Genomic DNA, 21395 nt, shown 5'->3' on the forward strand with positions numbered 1-21395 from the left:
GTTTGAAAATTTAAAAAATTATGACCTTCTGAATATAAAACATATAACATGGCTGTTTGATACATAATTGCAAAATCATTGGATTATTAAAAATCAAGAAATGTTACAATTATTATACTTAATAATATAATTTCACTAATACCATTTTAACACCTATTAACCGAACAAAACGATTCCGCCCATTATTCTATTGTTAATTTCTTAGACATAATTTCTTTATCCTATCTTTATACGCATTATGTGATATTTGCCCTTATAAGAATAGAAGCCGATATAACTGAAATTGATTTGTTTAATTGTAACTGATAAAAACAGACGTCAACAGTTAATAAAAAAATTTCATTGATTACCAAATTTCAGTGTCATTGCCAGAATATTTAAGAACTCTAGCAGGTTCAATGTCCATGGGTCTGGGCCTAGGACTTTTTGAAACAGTCGTAACGGGGATCGAGATCGTTACGTTCATATCAAAGTTTACGTTCGGAGGTTCAGGACTGGAAATTGTGTCAGGATAATTGATCCTTTCTTTTAACAATTCCTCTTGTAATTCTTCCGACGGTGTTCTACAAATCTTCGAAGACTTTTCTCCGTTAATAGAAAACTTTTTAATAAACATTATGGGACTATTCGCCATTCGATAACTTTCACTTCGTTTCACTTTACGTTCGATTCTATCACTACCGCTAAATATCTGAGTTCTTTTCGTACAACTGTTATCGTCAGATATATCGCCAATATCTGAATCTACAATCGCGTCTCTTTCGTTTAATTTAAACTCGTTAATAGCAGATGTAGTAGAAAACAACTTATCTTCATTTCTCAAATGACTATGATTCTCTTTAACATCTATCTCTTGGCTATCACACTGAGAGTTTAATTTCGCAATTTTCCTATGAAAGTTTGGCGTGTCCAAGTCAGACACTAGCAACTTCCTGCTCGACTTCGGAGTATTTCCAGTCGACCTCAAATTTTTCGGACAGAGAGCCGATTTCTCAAAGTCAAGGCGTAAATTCGTAGCTTTAGGAGCCAACTTAGGCGTGATTACTTTATTCAAGACTCGATAATCTTTTTGGGCGTTTTGAATCAAACTATCAGTAGCGAACACCGGTGGGTGATTCTCATCGCAATTAATTACATCTGTGGACCTAACTATTACATTCTCTGTGAACGTTTTGTTAAAGCAGAGTTTGGACTTATTCAGATCTAACAGCTTGTTACTCGGTGCCAGTGCTATTGCCCCAGAGGCCGTTCGACAGGTGCTCTTGACCGAAAGCAACGAAGTTCCGTTGGTGGTCAGTGGTGCGTTCAACTTGTTAGGCTGAGGATTCATCGCGAGTGTACATTGCGCTTCTAATCTACCAGCACAGCAAGTGCAGTCGCGTTCGTCAGTGCTCGTATCAGAAGCCGCCTTACCTTCGTCGTCTTGCACGTTGACGTAAGCCCCGCGAACTTGTCGATGAGGAGTCGGACTCGTTGGACCAACCACCGTCGTCGGGGTTCGTACATAATCCGGACTGGCCGCGCGATCGGGACTTTTCGCCGCTCTGATGATCACCTTGCCTAATTGGGGCGAAGTAGGTGGCGTAGATTTGCTTGAGCCATCCACCGTATCGCTCATCTTCGTCACTGCTCGAACGTTCGGCGTTGCACGATGCAATAATGGTGATGGACTTGGTGACACTCCTTCTCTTACAAATGGACCTGGATTTTAAAACAGAGGAGAGGGAAGTAATTTAATTAAATATATTTGAAGATGTAGTTGATAGAAGAAGTACAACAAGATTGTAAAGTTCAATAGATGTTTTATATTAAAACATGTATACAGGATGTTTTGGAACAGGTAGTGCAAACGAGCATGGATTCTTATGCAAAATTAAACCGAAAATATGGAATAACAATTTTTTGTTGAAGGTTTCATTTTTGAGAAAGTTGTGTTTGAAAATTTTTGTGTGCGAAGTACACAACAAAATTTCAAATTGAATTTTCTCGAAAACAAAGCTGCAAACAAAATATCGTTATTCTATGTCTTCGATTTACTCTTTCATAAAGAATCCAGCTATACCCGTTCCGAAACACCCTGTATACTAGATTACATATGCATATTATACTTAATTCATATATAATGAAATACAACATATTTTCCAAATTGTCAAAAAGGAATATCTTGGATACAAAAGCTATATCTTGTGTTTAGAATATACCAAAAATTATCTTTTAGATTTCTATTACTAATCAACAATGTTATGATTTTTTAGCATATTAATGAGTTTGTTATGCCTAGCAAACGATTAAACATGTAATTAGACATAGATTAAACCTGGATTAAACGTAGTATGTGCGCCTTTCCTCCTCTTCAAGCTATCGGATGAATAAACGACTTTGCCTTCCGAATCCAACATAACCCTCGCACCTTGTCTCTTTCTTTCCAAAGACGAATCAGGCTTCTTCGGCAACTCGCTTAAGCTAACATATTCAGCATCTCTCTTAAAAATATCTGAGTTCGCATAAGTAACAGGTGACCGAACAGGAGTCGCGCTAGTCGAGCAAGAAGCCGAATCTTGACGTTTATCATTATTATTTCTCACGTCGGCTATGGTGACATAGTCGCCGGAGTCTGCGTTCGCTTGGTCTTGCATCGTACTCTTTGGCACTTGTTTCCTGCCTGGAAGTACGCCTCGAAGTTTGCCTAGAACTCCGCTCAGCGGATTGATCTTGCCCACCTGATTCGGTCCAACCGTGGATTTCTCATTTGTAGGCAAAGATAATACCTGAATCGTAGCATAGAGATTCTTATCCTGCCCATTAATCACTTCCATCTTGGAAGTCCCAACCGTGGCAGACATGAGTACCGAACTTCCCGTTTGCAGATCGATTTTTTCGTCCTCGGCATTTTTGCTTGCCTGATCCGAATCTCTCGCATGTTCGTCATCTGAACCTGGTGGCGTAATCACGCACATGGACGGTATGCGGCTCGTATTGATCGCAGTTTTCGAACGGATTCTTTCGATCCTCTCACAGCCTTCGAGATCGCTCGATTCCGAGTATTCGAACTCCGAGCATGACCTTCCTGTGCATGCTGGACTCGAAGCTGATTCCACAGGCGATGACGAGGTATTGTGACCGCTGTCTGGAGACTCGCCGCCGTTCTGGTTTGGCCCGTGAACCTATTGAAAAATATTTAAATTACGAAAAATTGTTTAATTAATTGTTTTTGAATGAATTTTGAAAGAAATAGAGTTCACAGAAAGAAAGAGAAAATTGAGAATGAGCCCTTCTAGCTATTATAAAATGACTACGTAATTCGTCAAAATTCATTAATTATATATTTACAAATAGAGTATATTATTCGTATATATGCAACAATATCTTATAAAGGACAAAACAGTTTTTCTGTTTTGTGTTAAATAATATATGTACATATATATTTGTATAATATATTTTTGAATTAGAATACAATTAATTACAATTACAATTAGCAATTTAATTTTTTCGTAATAATTTTACCAGCCCTTTTGCATATTCATTTCTAAAATTTTTATAACATATAAAAGATTCTATTTCTATATACATAATGTATTTTTATAAAATGTATAAAATAATGTATAAAATGAAAACTCATATTATCAAATAGAATATTGTTTCAGTAAATTCTTTGTTAATTAGTTATCTAAATGTCTCAACTTGTTATTATAATATTTATGTTTCTCATATACGTGAAAATGACATCATAGGCCAAGATGAATTAATTTTTTTAAGAAACGACTTTTAATTATACATACACAAACGAGTCGTACTTAAAAAGTGACATAATGAGTACATTAATTTGTTATTGATACAAGCTATTACCCTTTTTAACCTTTTGAACTACAATCTATAGCAAGAACTGTACCAGGAATTTTACACCATTACTCAATATAAACATTAGAAAAATAATAACACTAAAGTACAACCAAAAATGTTATTCACTGACCATTTAGTTATCGTTACTTAAAGCACATATAAAAACACGTACATTAAATATGTTTATCTTATAATCAACCATTCTCAATCATCTCAACTTACTATTCCAATTGTTCCATCCATTGGTGGATCAGAGCTTCTAATTTAAAAAAAAAATTGTTCTGGTGTTACATAAACTTTAGAATAAATTCACAAAGAAATCTAATGAATTATCAAATGAATATTATAATATGTGTACATAGATTCTAATGCAACTATCCCCGATAAACTGGATCATTTTTGTCGCAAGCATTGAATATTTTATCTTATAGGAGCATAGCGAAGAACTGATTAAGAAAATTTTTGTTCTATATGATAGCTCAATATAGCTTGGTAGAATATTAATACGTAAATTAAAAAGAAATAGAGATGAAACATCTGCGCGTGTCAGATTTGATCCAGCCTTCCCCAAGTGAAGGCCAATAAGTAAAAAATTATAAAATAAAGACAAAAATTTATTTATACCATAGCGACAACAGTTAGGCTAGATTTCCTTTCTGGCGGCGGCGGTGCCATTAAAGCGGTACAGACTGTGCCCGCTGAGCTCGTCGTTGTTGATGTTGAACCCCTTCCAAAGAGTTCGTATTCATTTTCAACAACCGGTGAAGTAGGATCGGAACTGACATCGTTAGATTTCATCAATGGACACTGCGGAGCTGGATCCTCTTCCCTTAAAGTTTTTAAGCCAGAGTCCACGTGGAAGGAGGTGTAATAACCCTCCGTATCACAAGAATACACAGACGATGTTTCACCATCGTCCGAGAAAGGTATCACGGTAATATCTTGTATAATATCTGGAGTTAATGTACCCTCTGACGTTACCGAGGATGATGTTGATGTATCTCGTCCCTTAAACCGCCTTGCGTGACTCAAAGATGTCGATGATGTTCCAATTGAAGCAGTTGTCGTCGATCTATACATATTGTGATAATATGTATCGTTAATATATGTATATGGATATACATATGCAGTGTGTCCTATATATCTGGAAACGTGCAAATGGCTTTGAAACTATAAATGATACGGAAAAATGTTTGAAACAATTAACGATGTTTCAAGCAATTATACGATGTCAAAGGCTCGAAGGGGACATGTCGCAGCGATATTTATTTTATTATGCAATGAAAAATCCTTGAAAAGCTCTATGAAAGCTACAGTTATATTTTTAAATAGAAAATTTTTATATATATGTATATAATACTACTACTACATATGCTCGACAAATTTTCAAACTCAATTTGTTTCAAAAACGAAGGGTCATATGAAAAAAATTTATTCTATTTTTTCGACTTTTTTGTAGGTATAGATTAATTTGTTTTTTTTTTTTTTAATAGAATCATATGATTCTTAATGGATCAGTCGATGCAGCTCGGTAGCTTTTACAAAAAATTATTAACCTACTTATTTCGTTCATACAAATTAAGATATTCAGAAATTATGGAGATCAAATCATGCATTCTGCATGTATATTTCATACTACTAATAAAAATGCAATTGATTGTAAATTATAATCGTTCTGCTCTGTTTATATACGCGCTCTATAAAAATAATGATAAAATTAATATCAGTTTCTATTAATACAAATACAAACTATAATTATTAATATATATTATAAGTAACACAAAAGTGACATCTTATATTTATTAATCCAAACAAATATGAAACCTTCTTCTGATAGCATAATCAGAAAAAAATATTTAGTGTAATTTAGAACTTTTTTTTACTTTAAATAACTAAAGAATAAAAACATATACGTATATTTCAATATCCATTTTCAATTTCCTGTTATGCTATTAAAAGAACGATTTTTCTGCGATATACGAGTTTTAATACCAAGTTCTCATTCAATAAGTATCATTTCGTTTTTCTCGTAACGCATTACCTCGCGTCGTAATCTCGAAACGAGCAACAGTCATACCTGGGTTGATGTGTGGTAGTGGTGGTTTCGCTTCCGATACTCGCCCTTCCGCTTTCAGAGGATGCACTCCAGTTTCCAGAGCTGGAATGAGGCGGCTCGTCACGATTGCTTCCCTTTCGTCTTTCTCTTCTTTGGGCTGCGCTTTCACGCAATTTCACGCTCGGTTGTCTGTCGGTGCTCGGGACGGATACCGGTATACTCGAGGTGCTCTTTCCGCTCGAGCTCGAGGAACTTGGCTTCCTTTCGTGAGATTTGTCCTTCCTGCGCCTGGTTATTACCATTTCGTAAATATTTGTTTCTTCGGCTGTTCTCGACTGACCTTGATCCTGTTCTGACCTCTCTGTACCCGAAGCGCTTGTCTCCTGTTGCTCCGACTGTTGACTGGATTTCGGACTGATTAGTTTCAATCTGGACATACCCCACGCTTTCAACGTATTGAAGTGAGATTTTTTTTCCGTCGGCGAGTCTTTCTTCGACGAACCCAATATATCCGTACTCGCTGATCGATGAGCCCTCGACGCTATATTTGACATTATCTCTTCCGCTTCTTCTCCAGTCGTTTCTCTATAAATAAAGCCAAAGATTTCCACAGTCATGTTTGAATCTAGTCAATTCTTATTACGTATAATTTCACCACTCCTGAATAGCCAAAATCAAACACGGTAGAGATAATATACGTATAAACTCACTCTCCGATAGCCTGTCGAATTTCCTTCTGATCGGTACCAGCGATCGTATTTCGTCTTTTTCCTCTGGGCCTGCGAGGCCTCGATCGTCGTTTCACCGCTGTCTCTTGATTTTCTTGACTAGACAGCAGAGATCTTCTTTTCATCGACATTCTTTCGAATCCTCTTCCGCTGATGTCTACTGCCACAATTTCCGCTGGGAATCTACAACACACATTGTGTCATCGTTACCAACCGAGACCAGAAACCAAAATTCGAAAGTCAATGTAGATGTTAACGATGGTCAAACATGAAAGATGTCGCAGGTAATGAAATTGAAGGCACACACTTTATTTTAAGGCACATGGAATTTGTGATGTCTCTTATAACATATGTGGCTTTAATAAATAGAATCGAAAAATATTAATTTTATGCGACGCGGAGATCATTATTTCAAAAGTTACTCCCATATAAAGTTTATGCATATCGCACAATAAAATGTGGTTGACAAACTTAGATCATCGTCATGATGAGCGGCCTCTTTTGCGCAAGCAATATCTTGAAGAACGTGAATTCCCTTGTGTCTATTCGTTGATAATATATTTCTAAATAATATTAATTAACCTTATCCCAAACCTAGATCAATACCATTTCATTCTGTTAATTGAGCTCTTAATAATACATATAAGTCATAAAATATGTATGTATGTTCAAGTAAACTGCACAATATGCATAAACTTTATACAATACATACATGACTTCCAAAATAACAACTCAAAATAGCGCCTTAGAATTAGTATTTTTGGATTCTATTCGTTAAAAGTTAAAATATGCTATAAAAAAAGTCACAAATCCGGGATACCCTAAAACGAAGTTCAACCAAATTAAATGTCACTAAAACAAGTTATCGAAACGAGTCCTTAATGAACTCAATGTTCTTCATAGTTCCGTGAAGCTATAGAAGATTTACAGTCGAGAAGATCGACAAAAATTGACTCGCTCGTATTCATTACACTTTTACGGTGGCGTAAATTTCCTGCTTACTTCAGAGCGATTGCTTGAACCTGTTCTTCGGGGCTAGGGAGCTTGTGATCAACGGCATCGTCGGTCGTTGTATCTCCAAGGATCCTGGACATGCAATCCGGTGGTACAGTAACGTCTCCGAGCGCTTCCGTAGATGTCCATCTTCGTAAATCCTCGATAGCAGCTGGCTGTAATGACGAATTATATGTCACCGGATTTCCTCCTTCGATCTTACAGTTAAGGAACGAGAGTATAAGCGAACGAACGAATGCACGATATTACAACAAGGAAACTACTACTGCTATTATATCGCTTCTGTTTCTAAGAAACTTGATGCTGTGGAGAAAAGCAACTAACATGTTTCATGCTCTACAGCACTGCGTGGGCGCAAGCATTGTCGGATGTCACCTCGTGACCAAGCGGCTTTCACGCACGGAATACGGAACGGATTGCGTTTCAGTTTGGCCCTTCTCTACTCTAGTGAGATGTACTCCTTACCAACTAAAAATGGATTAAGTATTTTTCACGTTCTCGATTCTCCCAAACAGGTTCGTGGCTCACCAACGAAATACAACCGCTTCAACCCTTTACGTACTGACGTGTCGATGTATTTTGATTTTCGAAAAAATTATGGATTATTGTTTAAAAGTATAGAGTGCATCTTTTATATAATAAGTTTTACAAAATTAAAGTTAAAATGTTTTTCGATTTAAATGTCTTAATACTTCTTTATAGATAATACAAAGATCTGTTAATTCACGTATAAAATTTATAGCTCTATTCTAAAAAAGAAAGGTAATCTTGAAATATTCGAAATACCATCATTCTCAGAGTGGATACTTGTAGAGGGTATCTGTACACGACAAACACACAAAATTAACCTTTTTATCTTGTTATGTAACACAATAAAGCTATTTGTACTATACAATGGCTCTTGCAAAATTATGCAATTTTTGTATGAAACATTTTTTCGAATTTTGTATTACACCGAAAATATTTTGGATGATGAAGTTAAGTGGTACAACGTATATATATGTAGATATCGCGTTTCCTTTTATTTTTTTCTCTCTTTTTATTCTTCTTTTTAAGTCCTTTGTTTATTAACACTATGACAACCGATGTCACGTAATCTATGATTATATAGATAGTGGTAAGCGACCATTCGCGACTATTTGTAATTCTGTGTTTTGCGAGTGGATCGCGAGTGGTCCGCGAATGGTCCGTGAATGGTCCGCGAATAATCGGAAGTGGAACTTTCGCTCTACCCGGTCACAGCGCAATCATCGTTTTATTATTCAGTTGTTCTAAAGTTGTTCGTCTGAGTTAAGCCAAAATTTATGAATTTCATTGATTTTCTGTCACTTTGTTGCCACTCGTTTTACCGTTCTTCTCGTTACCACTTGCTACTCTCTGTATAATCTCTGTATAATCATAGCCATAAGAAGCATCGTAACTATGTACTTCAAGTGGTGTATAGAGCGGAATCTTTCAATTTCTACATCGCACTCACTTTCACGGCAACGTATAATTCGCACATTCTAGGTCTTTCAGATAGCGTACAAGTACGAAGGATAAACTACGATAACGTTATACGATTTTAATGCAAATATGAAATTTTCCATTTCGTAAGTAGATAAATTAATTATGCGAAAACTAATAAACAGATCAATTCGTCTATTTTGGTATGACTAGTATATACTTATCACAGAGCCTTGATATTGTATGGCATGTTTAACTGAAGTTATAAATGGAAAAGATTTTTTGCCCACAAAATACTACTGACTTCAAAAAGCGTTAGAAAATATGAAACAATCTATATTTATTTGTATTTTATTTACACACATATGTAACAATGGCTAGATTAACCATTTACTTACTAAACAGCATACTAAATAATATATTGCAACTTTCTGAAAGGCGACGCAAAATGCCGCAAAATATTTCTAGTATAGTAAAATGTTTCAATTCGTTTATTGCTCTATTATTCAAATTTTAATAAATTTACATTTAATTGCATTAAGTTGCATTATATGATAACAAAAAATCGCCAAGAATATGTTTCAGTAGTGGCCAAATTGAAAAATGCAAATTACACTCAACATATTAATAGTATACAGGTTTACACTTACTGATGTTACACAATTAGATATGCAAATAGACTATATATTCGTAGCATTTTTAATTTTTCGCCGCCTTCCAGAAGGTTGCGATATATTTGGTATGTTGTTTAGTAAGTAAATGGTTAATCTAGCCGTTGTTACATATGTGTGTAAATAAAATACAAATAAATATAAATTATTTCATACCTTTAGTTGTTCGACGATAACAGTTTTTTGACACAAAATCTTTCATTTCGCATTTTTTAGTGCAGCGATCACTATTACAGAACCAATGTAAAATTGTTTTCATTGTTACAAATAAGGCAATAATTTATTCCTATCTATTTGTTATTTATATCAATTTTTAATTCTTATTAATGATTAAAAAATTGTATGGTCTGACCAGTTCTGCATGCGAATAAGGAATAAACCAGTTGTACACTGCCACCGATATTATACTTTGAACAGTGATAGAGAGGGGTATTTCTATAACTTGATATTGTATCATATACCAGTTCGCAATGAAACCATACTTATGTCGGAAAACGAATCCGCAGAACAATGTTTCCTGCGAAGAGAAAACGAGCAGAAGCCTATATTATAAAACAACATTTTAAAGCGTTCACCCAGGCCTCTGCTTTGGAATCATCTCGATATCAGTCCAACAATTGCAGAGCGAGCACTGAACACATGTAAATGAAATTGGTGAACAACAAATTCTTTACAATAACAATAGTTAACAATGAACAAACTATAAAAATTTTGCAAACGGAACCGATCGATGGACTGCCCCTGGGAGATGCGAAAGGTTTCATTTCAAACCCAATCCGGATTAATCGATGAACATACATAAAAATTGGATTTTTGCAAAAGAATAGTTTATGAAAAACAAGAGCAAAAAGGTTTTGTAACTGAACCAGCGGTAAACATGCCCTACGAGATACAAAAGGAATCATCTTAGTTGGTCAAAGCATTCCGGAGGCTTTGGTGAACATATACAAAGTCGATGCAAAAATATTCATTTTCTTTAAACAAAAATAGTTTACTATGACCAAGAAATTTTTTTAACGGATAGAAATATAACCTGTGAGAGGAATCATCCCCATTAATATTGGGAAAACCGTTTTGGAGTAATCGGCGAACATATACATGAATACAAGAAGAAATATACGTATCAAATATAGATATCTTCCCTCTTTTCCGAAATCGCTACAAAAAAGGACGTTTTAGTAACTGATTTTATTAACTCCTTACAACTTCTTATAACTTTTTATAATTATGTCGTACTTTTTACCCTAAAAGTTGAATTTATTGTAACGTAACAGGTCTTATTTTATAGATAATTTTATAATCTATAACTTTTTATTAGAACTTTTTCACATATGACAAATAGTTTTTCAGATATGAAGCGAAATGTAAAAAATATCGTGTTTTTTTGTTTAAACGATATTTTGTTTATAAGGCACAAGAGGAAAATTATTTGAAAGTAGCTTATTTTATTCTAAATATCGTTTCGAATCATATAATGCAAATAAATTCTATTATCAATTTCTTTTTGGATTCACCTTTTTTAGACTGAATTCGACTGGATTAATCAAGGTCTCGTTAAGGCCGATCGATCGTACCCTATTAATGGCTTCGTCGTTTATTTGTGGAGAATAACGTTGATAACCGATTCGCCGAATGTGATAGAGAAAGACAATATTTTACGGGGTATTTGCACCACGTAATTTGTATCGAAGCGAAGAAAAGAATTATCCGAGCCTATATATTGAAAAATTTCTTCTTTTTTTTCGGTCGACTTTCACGTGATGGAAAAATGGTTTCTTTCAAGTATGTTTATAAGTTCGAGCACGTAATGTAGTACGGGAAAGTATATTTATTGCTCATGTAAATTTACATTCAACTACTGCTTCTGAATATCATTCCTTGGCATCTACAAATTTTTTAGCAACAAGTAATTCATAAAGTGCGTTTTTAAAGAATTTGCATTTAACTTTCTAACATCATCCTATTGTAACATCATATTCTTCAACTCATCTTTCTTCATTTAGGCACAGACATAAAAATCGCTTAGTGATGGGTCTATACTGTACGATGCATGTTTCTATGGTTATCGTTGAAATTTATACAACAAAATTTTCTATAATATACAATTGGCTGATCCAAAGCAAATTAATATTTACTATACACCATTAATAACAATGTTCCATATATGTAATCACCTAATACCACTTACATATCTCTTTAGGAACAGAAGAGACAGATGGCTTATTTATTTTCTTATTTACATATCACAATTTAATAAAAGATCAAGCCAGTATGGCCATGGACTCAGTGTTTCTTACGTGGATTACGTATTCCATATGTCTGGTATCAGTCTGATTGTACAACGGAATGTAATCCGTGTTGATTTAAGCCTTTAAATAAAGGGCGGTTAAAATTAATATAAAACTAAGAGGAAAAGAAAAAAAGAAGAAAAGTACCTGAGTTGATTCGTGTTCGAATTGAGCTTTGAAATCATGGATCCCATGATTTCTCCAAAGAAATCTCGGTATTTATATGAAGTAAGGCACATTTCACTAATTTCAATGACCCTGAGATATGTATTATTAAATTTAAGTAATTCCAGTAAAAGTACCATTTAAGTAAGTCTTAAGTAATTCCATCAATATACGGATGTAATAAAGTTTAATATTCTGTTACACAAACGTAAACAAGAGAAGTAAACGTAAACAATTAATATTATAAAGTATTATTGTCTAAAGTGTTGATGGGTGAAGATTGCAAATTTATGACGATTTGCTACAAATTGGTTCTTTAAAATCTATCACTTATCTCTATATAACGGGATAGTATACTAAATATATACATGTAACCAAAGCCTATCCAAAATCCATCCAAAATATTAGAAATACAAAATGTAATATCAAAATATTAGAAATACAAAATTTAACATCAAAATACATGTGTGTAATTATCTGTACATTACATGCTTTTGAAATTAAGATTGAATAGCAGTTACATATACAATGTTTTAAAAAGCTGGAATGAAATCTCAGGATCAAACTTATATACTATAGTACTTATCATAAGAAATAAACAGGTTTTAATAAACACACGTCCAAAAATGTTATAAGTTTCAGAGTTATAATATGGTAGCTTTCTTGCTTGTTCGCTAAGGATCTTTTTGCTTCTTTGATGAATGCTATTATATTGGGTTGGCAACTAAGTGATTGCGGATTTTATCGTTAGGTGGTAATGACAAAATCCGCAATCACTTAATTACCAATCCAATACATGATACTAAAGTTTGAGCCAAATTTTTTGACACCCTATATGGCGAAACTATTCAAGACATTGATCTTGTCAACATAATTCACAATCATTGAAATCTACGAGTTGTGCCATATTTTATATACATAATTAATAAAATTTCGATCTCGACAAAGAATTTCAGTTTTGCCAACCAAAGTTTGATTCAATCATAAATTGTATCTGTTTGACTACAAAATATAAGAGGAAATGGAAAAGTGAGACAAAGAGGATCTCGACCGAAATTCGGGCTTGGAAGTCTTTGAAGCGGCAAGTGTTGATTAATTTCCGATAATGATTGTTAATAGCTGATTGTTAATAATCCTGCATACCGAAGTAGAGAGCTGTAATACGAGTAGCGGATTTATGATCCCAGTCGCACAGAATGATTTAACCGTTTAATACAATGAAAACGTGAAACAAGTTACAATTTCATTTCGTAAAATCCACTTGGAACTTATAATAATAGAAACGGAAATACGAAAACGTGACCCGATATACGTGTATGACGAATTTTACTTGTACTTACGTGGTTCGGTGATCTTATTCTAAGAAAAGATTTAGGTTTCGTTCTATTACCAATATATATATATAAGATAAATTATCTGTATAACGTACAGGTACAAGTATAAACGCAATAAATAATTTTGTATGTGATAGTTTCGATAATCACTTGAAGATTCTCGTGATTATTTTAGGGAAAAATAGCTAGTTTATATAAAGTAAGTTAATGTTTCACATTATACGATCGTAGGTTATGCAAATACTTTGGTTTCGATGAAAATAATATATAATGTACCTATATGATCATACCTTCTGTAATTATCACAGTCATTTAATGTTCATGATTCACTATTTATTTAATTCATAGAATTTAAAGTTACATTTTAGAAATAGATTAATACATTATTATCACTGACATCGAAAGATTTATTTATAACAATTTTAGTTACTAAATTTCAGATGGAAAGAATAAAAAATTAAAAGCAGTTATAAAAAAAGTAAATCATAGGTTTACTCGCAGGTAACATTCCGTTATATTCTTATGTCTTATAAAATATGTATGTAATTATATGTAACATCTACAATATTCTACAAAGCTATCTATTATAGAACCCATTGAATACATTATACAGTGTGTCCGATTTAATTCATAACGTCCAATTATTACGAAATATATGAATGATACGAAAAAGTGTTTCAGACAAAGATTGCATAATATTGAGTGGGATATACTATACTTTTGTCTGTTGGCTTTGCGATGACCTCGAAATATCCTATAAAGATCACATTAAAATTTTTAAATAGGAACCTGATTCTTTGATTATATATTCTTCTAACTGACACATTAAAACGTTTCACAAACTCGTGTGTTTTGCACTCTCCGCTTTCGAGATAGGAACTTTTAAATTCCACAGAACAATACAATGAACTACATACCTAATCCGACTAGTGCTAGTACAATACTAACAGACTGTTTTGGAAACATTGCAAAATCGTACACTGCAAATTTTGTATTCAGCTAATGCTATATCAGTAGTAGGATTATGAGAATTGTGTTCCCGTAATGTACACCTGATAACACTAATACTGGCGATAACAAATGCTGCAAAAGACGCGGGGAACTTCTTATATTTTGTTACTCAAAAAGGTTAACAAATCTCTATTTATGTATCACTATACTAATTCTATGCATTTTCATTTGTGAGAAGAAATTGCATAATTGTCTATCGTCACTGAAATTTGAATTTTTCTCAATAAAGATCCTAACACTCGAATTATACTATCATTTTTTGAGATTAAGAACGATACTAATTAAAAGACGAAGGAATGTAAATAATAAGAAAAATACGTCCTCGATAATAATCCCTAGAATAAATCACAAAGAATCATAGAAATCGCAGGAATTGGATTGTGTGTTATTAAGAAACCAATGCATTAACGAAACGACAATCCGAGGGAACAATGTGTATCATTATATAATGGTTCATGCTTCTCGATAGAGACCACCCTGTAGGATTCAATATATGTGTCCCTGACTAATGATATCTGCCATTGAACCTGCTTATGCTGGGCCATCCTACCATAATGTAATCATATCAACAAGATCATATACCACATCCTGCTGATATGAAACTCGTAGTCTAGTTAGGTCCAATCCTTTCTGACCACTACATTCTATTCATGTTCCTGATTCGCACAGGTGTTTCGTTGCGTTATGGAACTATCGCTGTTATCCTTTGCAGACATTATCATGATATTATTTAAGAAAAAATTCGTTAGAAATGATATTGGATTGTTTTTAAAGGTTTACCGTGTACAACATTGTTTAATTTATTATATAACTTCAATAAAATTATTCATTCGATTATTATATTCTTTTAATTGTCCGTCTCTACTTAGTTGTAGAACATTTTTTTATAAATAAAAGTTTTATGCTTGTCTTTAAAACCTTTTACTTTAATTGAAGGGACAAAATGTATACATACATATATGTAATGGATTATAACATAATTAATTAAGTCTAGCGTCATTAAATAACTCATCATTATGTTCCAAGATCATCATACAGATATACTGTATATATATACTATATGCATGTGTCATACATGTATTACATATTTTTATCTTTATATTATTATTGCTCTATATAATATAATCTAAATCAAAGAATGCATTTATTATGGGGTAATGTGATGCAATTATGTATTATAATGTACTTACTAATAACTCTAAAGTGACTGTAACATTAAATAAATAAACAAATAAACATTTATCAAATTGCATTTGCGAGATGAAATAATGATATTGTTGCAGTAGTAATAGGACGAAAAAGGAAATTAGTGTACGTATAAGAAATATGCAAATAGTAGAAACAATATCTCAGCTGTTTCGAAAGTTTCGTGATAATTTATAAAGCACTACGGAATGCAGATATAAATACTGTTACAACTCCTAATAATAAAATTTATACTGGTTGTGGTTAATAATTTTGAGGTAACTATTTCATATTCCTAAAACACAGAAAAATAGCGTGAAATAAAAATTACCAATACAAATAGTAATTATTGAATAATTATAAAGCGTTTCATACATATTTCATCCTATCGCGTATTAAATTCGTTAAACATAAATTATAATATATATCGCTTTTCAAGAAAAACAATCTTTCCATTCAAAATCAAATAAATACATCTAAAATATAAATATGAAAATTATAAACCGTAAGTGAATAGATAGGCAGCTTTCCGCAACCGAACTTGTATCACGAAGTTATAAAGTTTCAACAGTCATTATGATTCAATAACACTACTGTTACATATGAAAGTTTGTTTCAGAGGAAAGTTCTCATATTTCTGCGAGGACAAATATTTTAACCTTTTTAATTTCGTATAATATATTTGTAATTATATAGAAACCTTCAATTAACTCGTCATATATGTATTATGTTACATATGAAATGTTTAATTTAATGCTTTGAATTCTTTACCTAAAATATCCAGAATCAAGAATTTTGATTGTTTGGACTAGATTTACATACAATTAAATGTTGATCAATGCTTTTTAATTTCGCGTGTCATATATTTGATATGGTGTTAAAAATTATTCAATATTCTCCTTAATGCAAGAGCCAAAAAACACATTTATGTGTAAATTATGCAATATAAAAAAGATTATAATTAGATTAGCATCATTTCATTGCAAGAAGTCAAGAAGTATCGTATAAAGAATTTCTTACTCTGTGAATAAATTTTTTTTAACGATACCAATTTTAAAAATAAAGAAGGAGCAAACCTGCCACGATTTTATAAAATGTGGTATAATAAAATCTAATCCTACAGTATTTTCAGTCTTTATCATCATTGCTATTAACCACATATGTGCAGCTGATGCAAAATTAAAAGCTATTTGTTTCAAACAATATATTTTTTAAACAGTATTTTTAAAATGGTGTTTAACATTGCATCAGCTGCAGGTATGTGGCTATTAGTAATGGTAACAAATGCTGAAAATACTGTAGGGTTAGATTCGTTTCAAATAATATATTTTTCAAGTAATACTTTTAAAATAGTTTTTAATGTTGCGTCAGCTGCACGTATGTGGTTGTTGGCAATGATAATTAATTTCATTGATATGATCAAATATTATTTGAACACTATTGGAAATATTCCATTTATGCTAAATATATGTCGATTTTGACGATTAAAGACTAATTAACTTACTCTAATAATGAAAAATAAAACACTTATTTTAGTCGAAAAAACTATTTCATATATTACAATCCGTTCTTACAAAAATTGATAAGAATGCATGATAAGAATAAAATAATTATGATAATCCGTATCTAAGTAAAAACGTTGCCTTTCGAAGCATGCTCGAATATACGCAAGGTATACACAAATTCACATACTCGAGAATTCATATGTATACTTACGATCCTGGATTCGATGTCGAGACTTTGGTCTCGCCTTCTCTTTCCAAGGACGGGCGTGCAGAGGAACATATCCATAGAGCTTCCATCCCTTCTCAGGCTATCCAAACTTCTGACAGCGACTATACCAGCAGCCTCGTATAATTCCCGCAATGGTTTTGGCCTGGTGTTCGATGTGAACAGCGCCGTCGATGGTTTGTTAACGATGTGAAAATGCTCCGTTCTTGTCGCGAACGTGCAAATATCCGATTCCGCTATAACATTATGTAAATTCGTTTAAAATATTTGATTCGATGATGCAAAACTTTATTACATAATATCAGATAACTCTAAAGATACACTATAACAGTACATTTAATAAAAATTTTCTTATTGGATGTACGTAATTGTTCTGCGAAATAACGGCATTTTCTTAATGGTTTATTGTGTAAGATTTACGCTTTATTTTTATACATTCTTTATTATCTAAGATTATGAAGTTATACTACATTGTTTATTATCGTGTTTGTTAAGATTTGATTACTTCGCGTCTAGTAAACAATTAAAACAAAGAAATTAAAAAATTGTTATCTCGTCTGAATATATTTTGTAATGAATTCAAAACTATGGAAATAAGGTTTGTGCAAGTAAAAGATTTATTCTTTCAATAAGAAGAATTAACTCAAAAAATTTGTAAAAACTGAATAAATTAACATATAAAAAAAATCAGATATTGGACAGATAGTAAAGACAAGTATCAATGAAATTTAATTAAAGTTTTATTTATTTATTTATTTAATAAAGTTTCATTTATTATACATATATTCTCATAATATATAGATTATTTAGTAAACAACTGAAATTAATATTTTTCACTATCTGTTCACTCATCTTTGTCCCGATTATATATATGATACAATAGAATAGAATACGATAGATTGAAAAGTTTTAAGTTAACAATTTATCTGATCCCACGAGCAATTGTTTTCAGTAATTAACGAATTTAATGGCTTAATCAAATGATTAAATGATACTTAAAAAAAGATTCAAAAGCTTTTATTTTGAATTACTGAACCAACAAGATGGTACACCCTCATAACATAATACTATGTATTAATATTTTAATTAACTATTATAAACGAGTATTTTTTATCAAAATAATTATAATTTTTTGGTAATTAGAACAAGTCAGGGTAATGTTATTAAAATACGTCAATTTATACAATACAACAGTAAAATTTTGAAAAGGATCATTTGGGCAACTATTTCTCACATTTTCGTTGAGATGTATATATATAGTGCGTCCGGTTTAACTTGAAGCGTTCAAATATCTTGACAAATATGAATTATACGAAAAAATGTTTCAGACGAAAATTGTATCAAACTGGGGAGAATATACTATACTATACTGTTTAGAAGGATATAGGTGCGCCGCGAGATCACATAATGAGATACTGCTTATAATGCCACAGTCCCGAACAAAATAATAATACATGTATCCTATCTTTAATTTCTCAAAGACAACCTAAATTTTTGCAGTAAAATAGAACGTAAATGCCACCACCCACGAAGAAGGAATCTGTTATTAAATAAGATTTCCCTTATTGACTTCTTCACTAAAGAGAAGAGAGGGCTAAATGCTAAAGGCGAAATGATACTTGATCTTTGTATTGATATTTACCGGTAGTTTGTGACTTCTCCAGCAATCAATAACAAGTACTATGTCTCACAACCATGTAAGTACCGATATGTGAGCCGCAGACAGAGAGACGGCGATATGAACAATTGTTAAACCAAAAATTGAAAACCTAATTCTTTCCAAAATTTTAACAGTAAACCTACCAACACCTCGTGTACACCTATTCCTACCGTGTGCGGTCAAAATGACCGGTGATTAAAGAAGTAACAGTTTTTCTAATTTAACTTAGATAATGGTTAATTTATAACTAAATGTATATAAAATGATGAACTTCCATAAAATTTCGTCCAAATTTACTTTTGTTTAATTTCGATTATAGACTTAAATAGAATTACACTTTTATTTATATAAAGATATATCTTATTCAACTTCGCTGCATTTTTTACAAATTATCTTATTATCAAACGTACATTTGCCGCATCTTAAACAAATTTTCGTAATTTTGTAACCTTTACAATTTTTTACTTGACAAGTTTTTTTATAGTAATAAATCTGATTTTCTCGCGATTCTTTATATAAAAGTAATGTATGTACTAGGTTTATAACAATTTTGTGAATTCTCTATAAATTGGCCCCATAGTGCAGATAACATTGCAAATTTATTGGTTCGTAACCGTTGGCTTCTTTCGCTCTTCTTATCAAATCGTATAAACCTCATAATATCAGCAAAGTCATTCCTGCTCATTGTTTTTGAAAAATGCAGATCTCCAAATTTTATTCCACAAATATGAGACATCTCAATTTTTTGCCTGATATGCACTGCGGGCATATATCAGAGCAATAAATGCATCTAGTTTTGTTGCATCTAGCTCTCTCTTAGTCCCCAATGCTCTAAATGCTTCTTTTTCCGTACATTTTATTATATGATCCCTTATATGGTGATCAATGATAAGATAAAATGTCTTTACTTGTCCTTTTATTATATGCCGTTTAGCATATCCCTAAAAATATTATGATCCGATGTCCTGCCAGGTTTTGGACTTGCATCTATTTCTTTCCAAACTGTTCCATCGGGCCCAGTTTCGATACGTTGGTTCTCTACATCAGTCTCATTCTTTGCTGTCAACGATAATTTCTTTCCTTTTTACCCTGGACGTGAACGCTTATTTATAATATTCAATTCTAATTCGGTTGTAAATAGCTTTTCATGTGTTTCCATGTCGTTTTCAGTTGCTGAAGTTTCTTCCTCATCGCACACTGAACAGTCTCCTTCTATAGACAATCACATAAAAAACAGAAAAAAATATTGATGGATACCGAAATCATAATAAAAATAACAAGAGAAAGAACCACAAAACGGCAACGCTCAAATCTCCTTCCGTATAAATAGTGTAAATATATAAACATTGTAAATATTGTAAATAATTTTACAGGACACCCCCACTCCCCCTCTCTGTCCGCCCTCTCCCGCCTCTTCCTAAAATCCCACAGCCTCATAAAAACCAAAAGCAAACTGCCTTGTTTTTGCGACCAGGTTTTCAGGACAGAAGAAAAAACAATATCATATATAAGCACCGCCCTGCAGTGACTTAAATTTAATTATAAATTGTAACGCTAAAAAAATGTAATTCCGACACACAAAATATTGTATGGCTATGTCGTACCGTCGCGTATCGATACTTTTGTTTAAACCACCCCACAACCGAAATTCATTGTTTATTGTGAATAACATACACATGTAATACTCATCTTCTTGGGCAATAAACGTTATAATAAAAAAAGAAGTCTCCTTCTATGTCAGTTATGTTTTTAATAACTTTTTTTGGAAAGTCTTGACATTTCTGGGGTAAATATTTATCAGAGAATAATACCATGTACGGAATACAAAATTATTGTCAAATTGCATATGCTTTACTTTTTCTTCTATATCAACTTTACGCAAAACGGTCTGACATACTCTCTGTCCGAGTTTTAAAGATAACAAGTTTAGAGGTAGACTGATTGAGTAACAAACTGAGATGTATTCAAGCCGAAAGGACAATAGCAATTAAGAATATGGTCTGTGACAGCGATATGTATACGAAAATATTGATGGGTATTGGCCGTTCTCCACCAACGGTTACTCGAGGGTGAAGTTGGGAAAGCTTTCCCGTGTTTTATCGTAATGAGCAATAACCCTAAGAAACTTCTCGACTTTTAAAATGTTTGTAACAATGGAGCGTAAAAAATGCTAAATTTTATGGCGGTTCCTTAGGATTATTATGGGTCTGAGTTAATATGTCTTGACAACTGGTGGCCATCTTGATCGAGGGATGGATTATGGTTT

General features: G+C 32.6%; 1 protein-coding gene across 2 annotated transcripts in view; it reads right to left on the reverse strand.

The window, feature by feature from the left end:
- The window catches only part of LOC132904513 (serine-rich adhesin for platelets), a 210698-nt gene that overhangs the window by 27155 nt on the left and 162148 nt on the right, over positions 1 to 21395 (reverse strand). The window contains exons 2-9 of one of the 2 annotated variants that reach the window (XM_060955081.1): positions 17455 to 17705; positions 7627 to 7793; positions 6607 to 6807; positions 6254 to 6481; positions 5918 to 6184; positions 4465 to 4912; positions 2318 to 3164; positions 1414 to 1701 (exon numbers count right to left, since the gene is read on the reverse strand). In XM_060955081.1, the coding sequence (XP_060811064.1) occupies positions 1414 to 1701; positions 2318 to 3164; positions 4465 to 4912; positions 5918 to 6184; positions 6254 to 6481; positions 6607 to 6807; positions 7627 to 7793; positions 17455 to 17705 (2697 nt within the window). Of the gene's footprint in view, positions 1 to 1413; positions 1702 to 2317; positions 3165 to 4464; positions 4913 to 5917; positions 6482 to 6606; positions 6808 to 7626; positions 7794 to 17454; positions 17706 to 21395 lie in introns of both variants that reach the window. The other variant, XM_060955080.1, reaches the window with a different exon arrangement.

Source organism: Bombus pascuorum, chromosome 2 (genome assembly GCF_905332965.1).
Source record: "Bombus pascuorum chromosome 2, iyBomPasc1.1, whole genome shotgun sequence".
NCBI lineage: Eukaryota > Metazoa > Arthropoda > Insecta > Hymenoptera > Apidae > Bombus > Bombus pascuorum.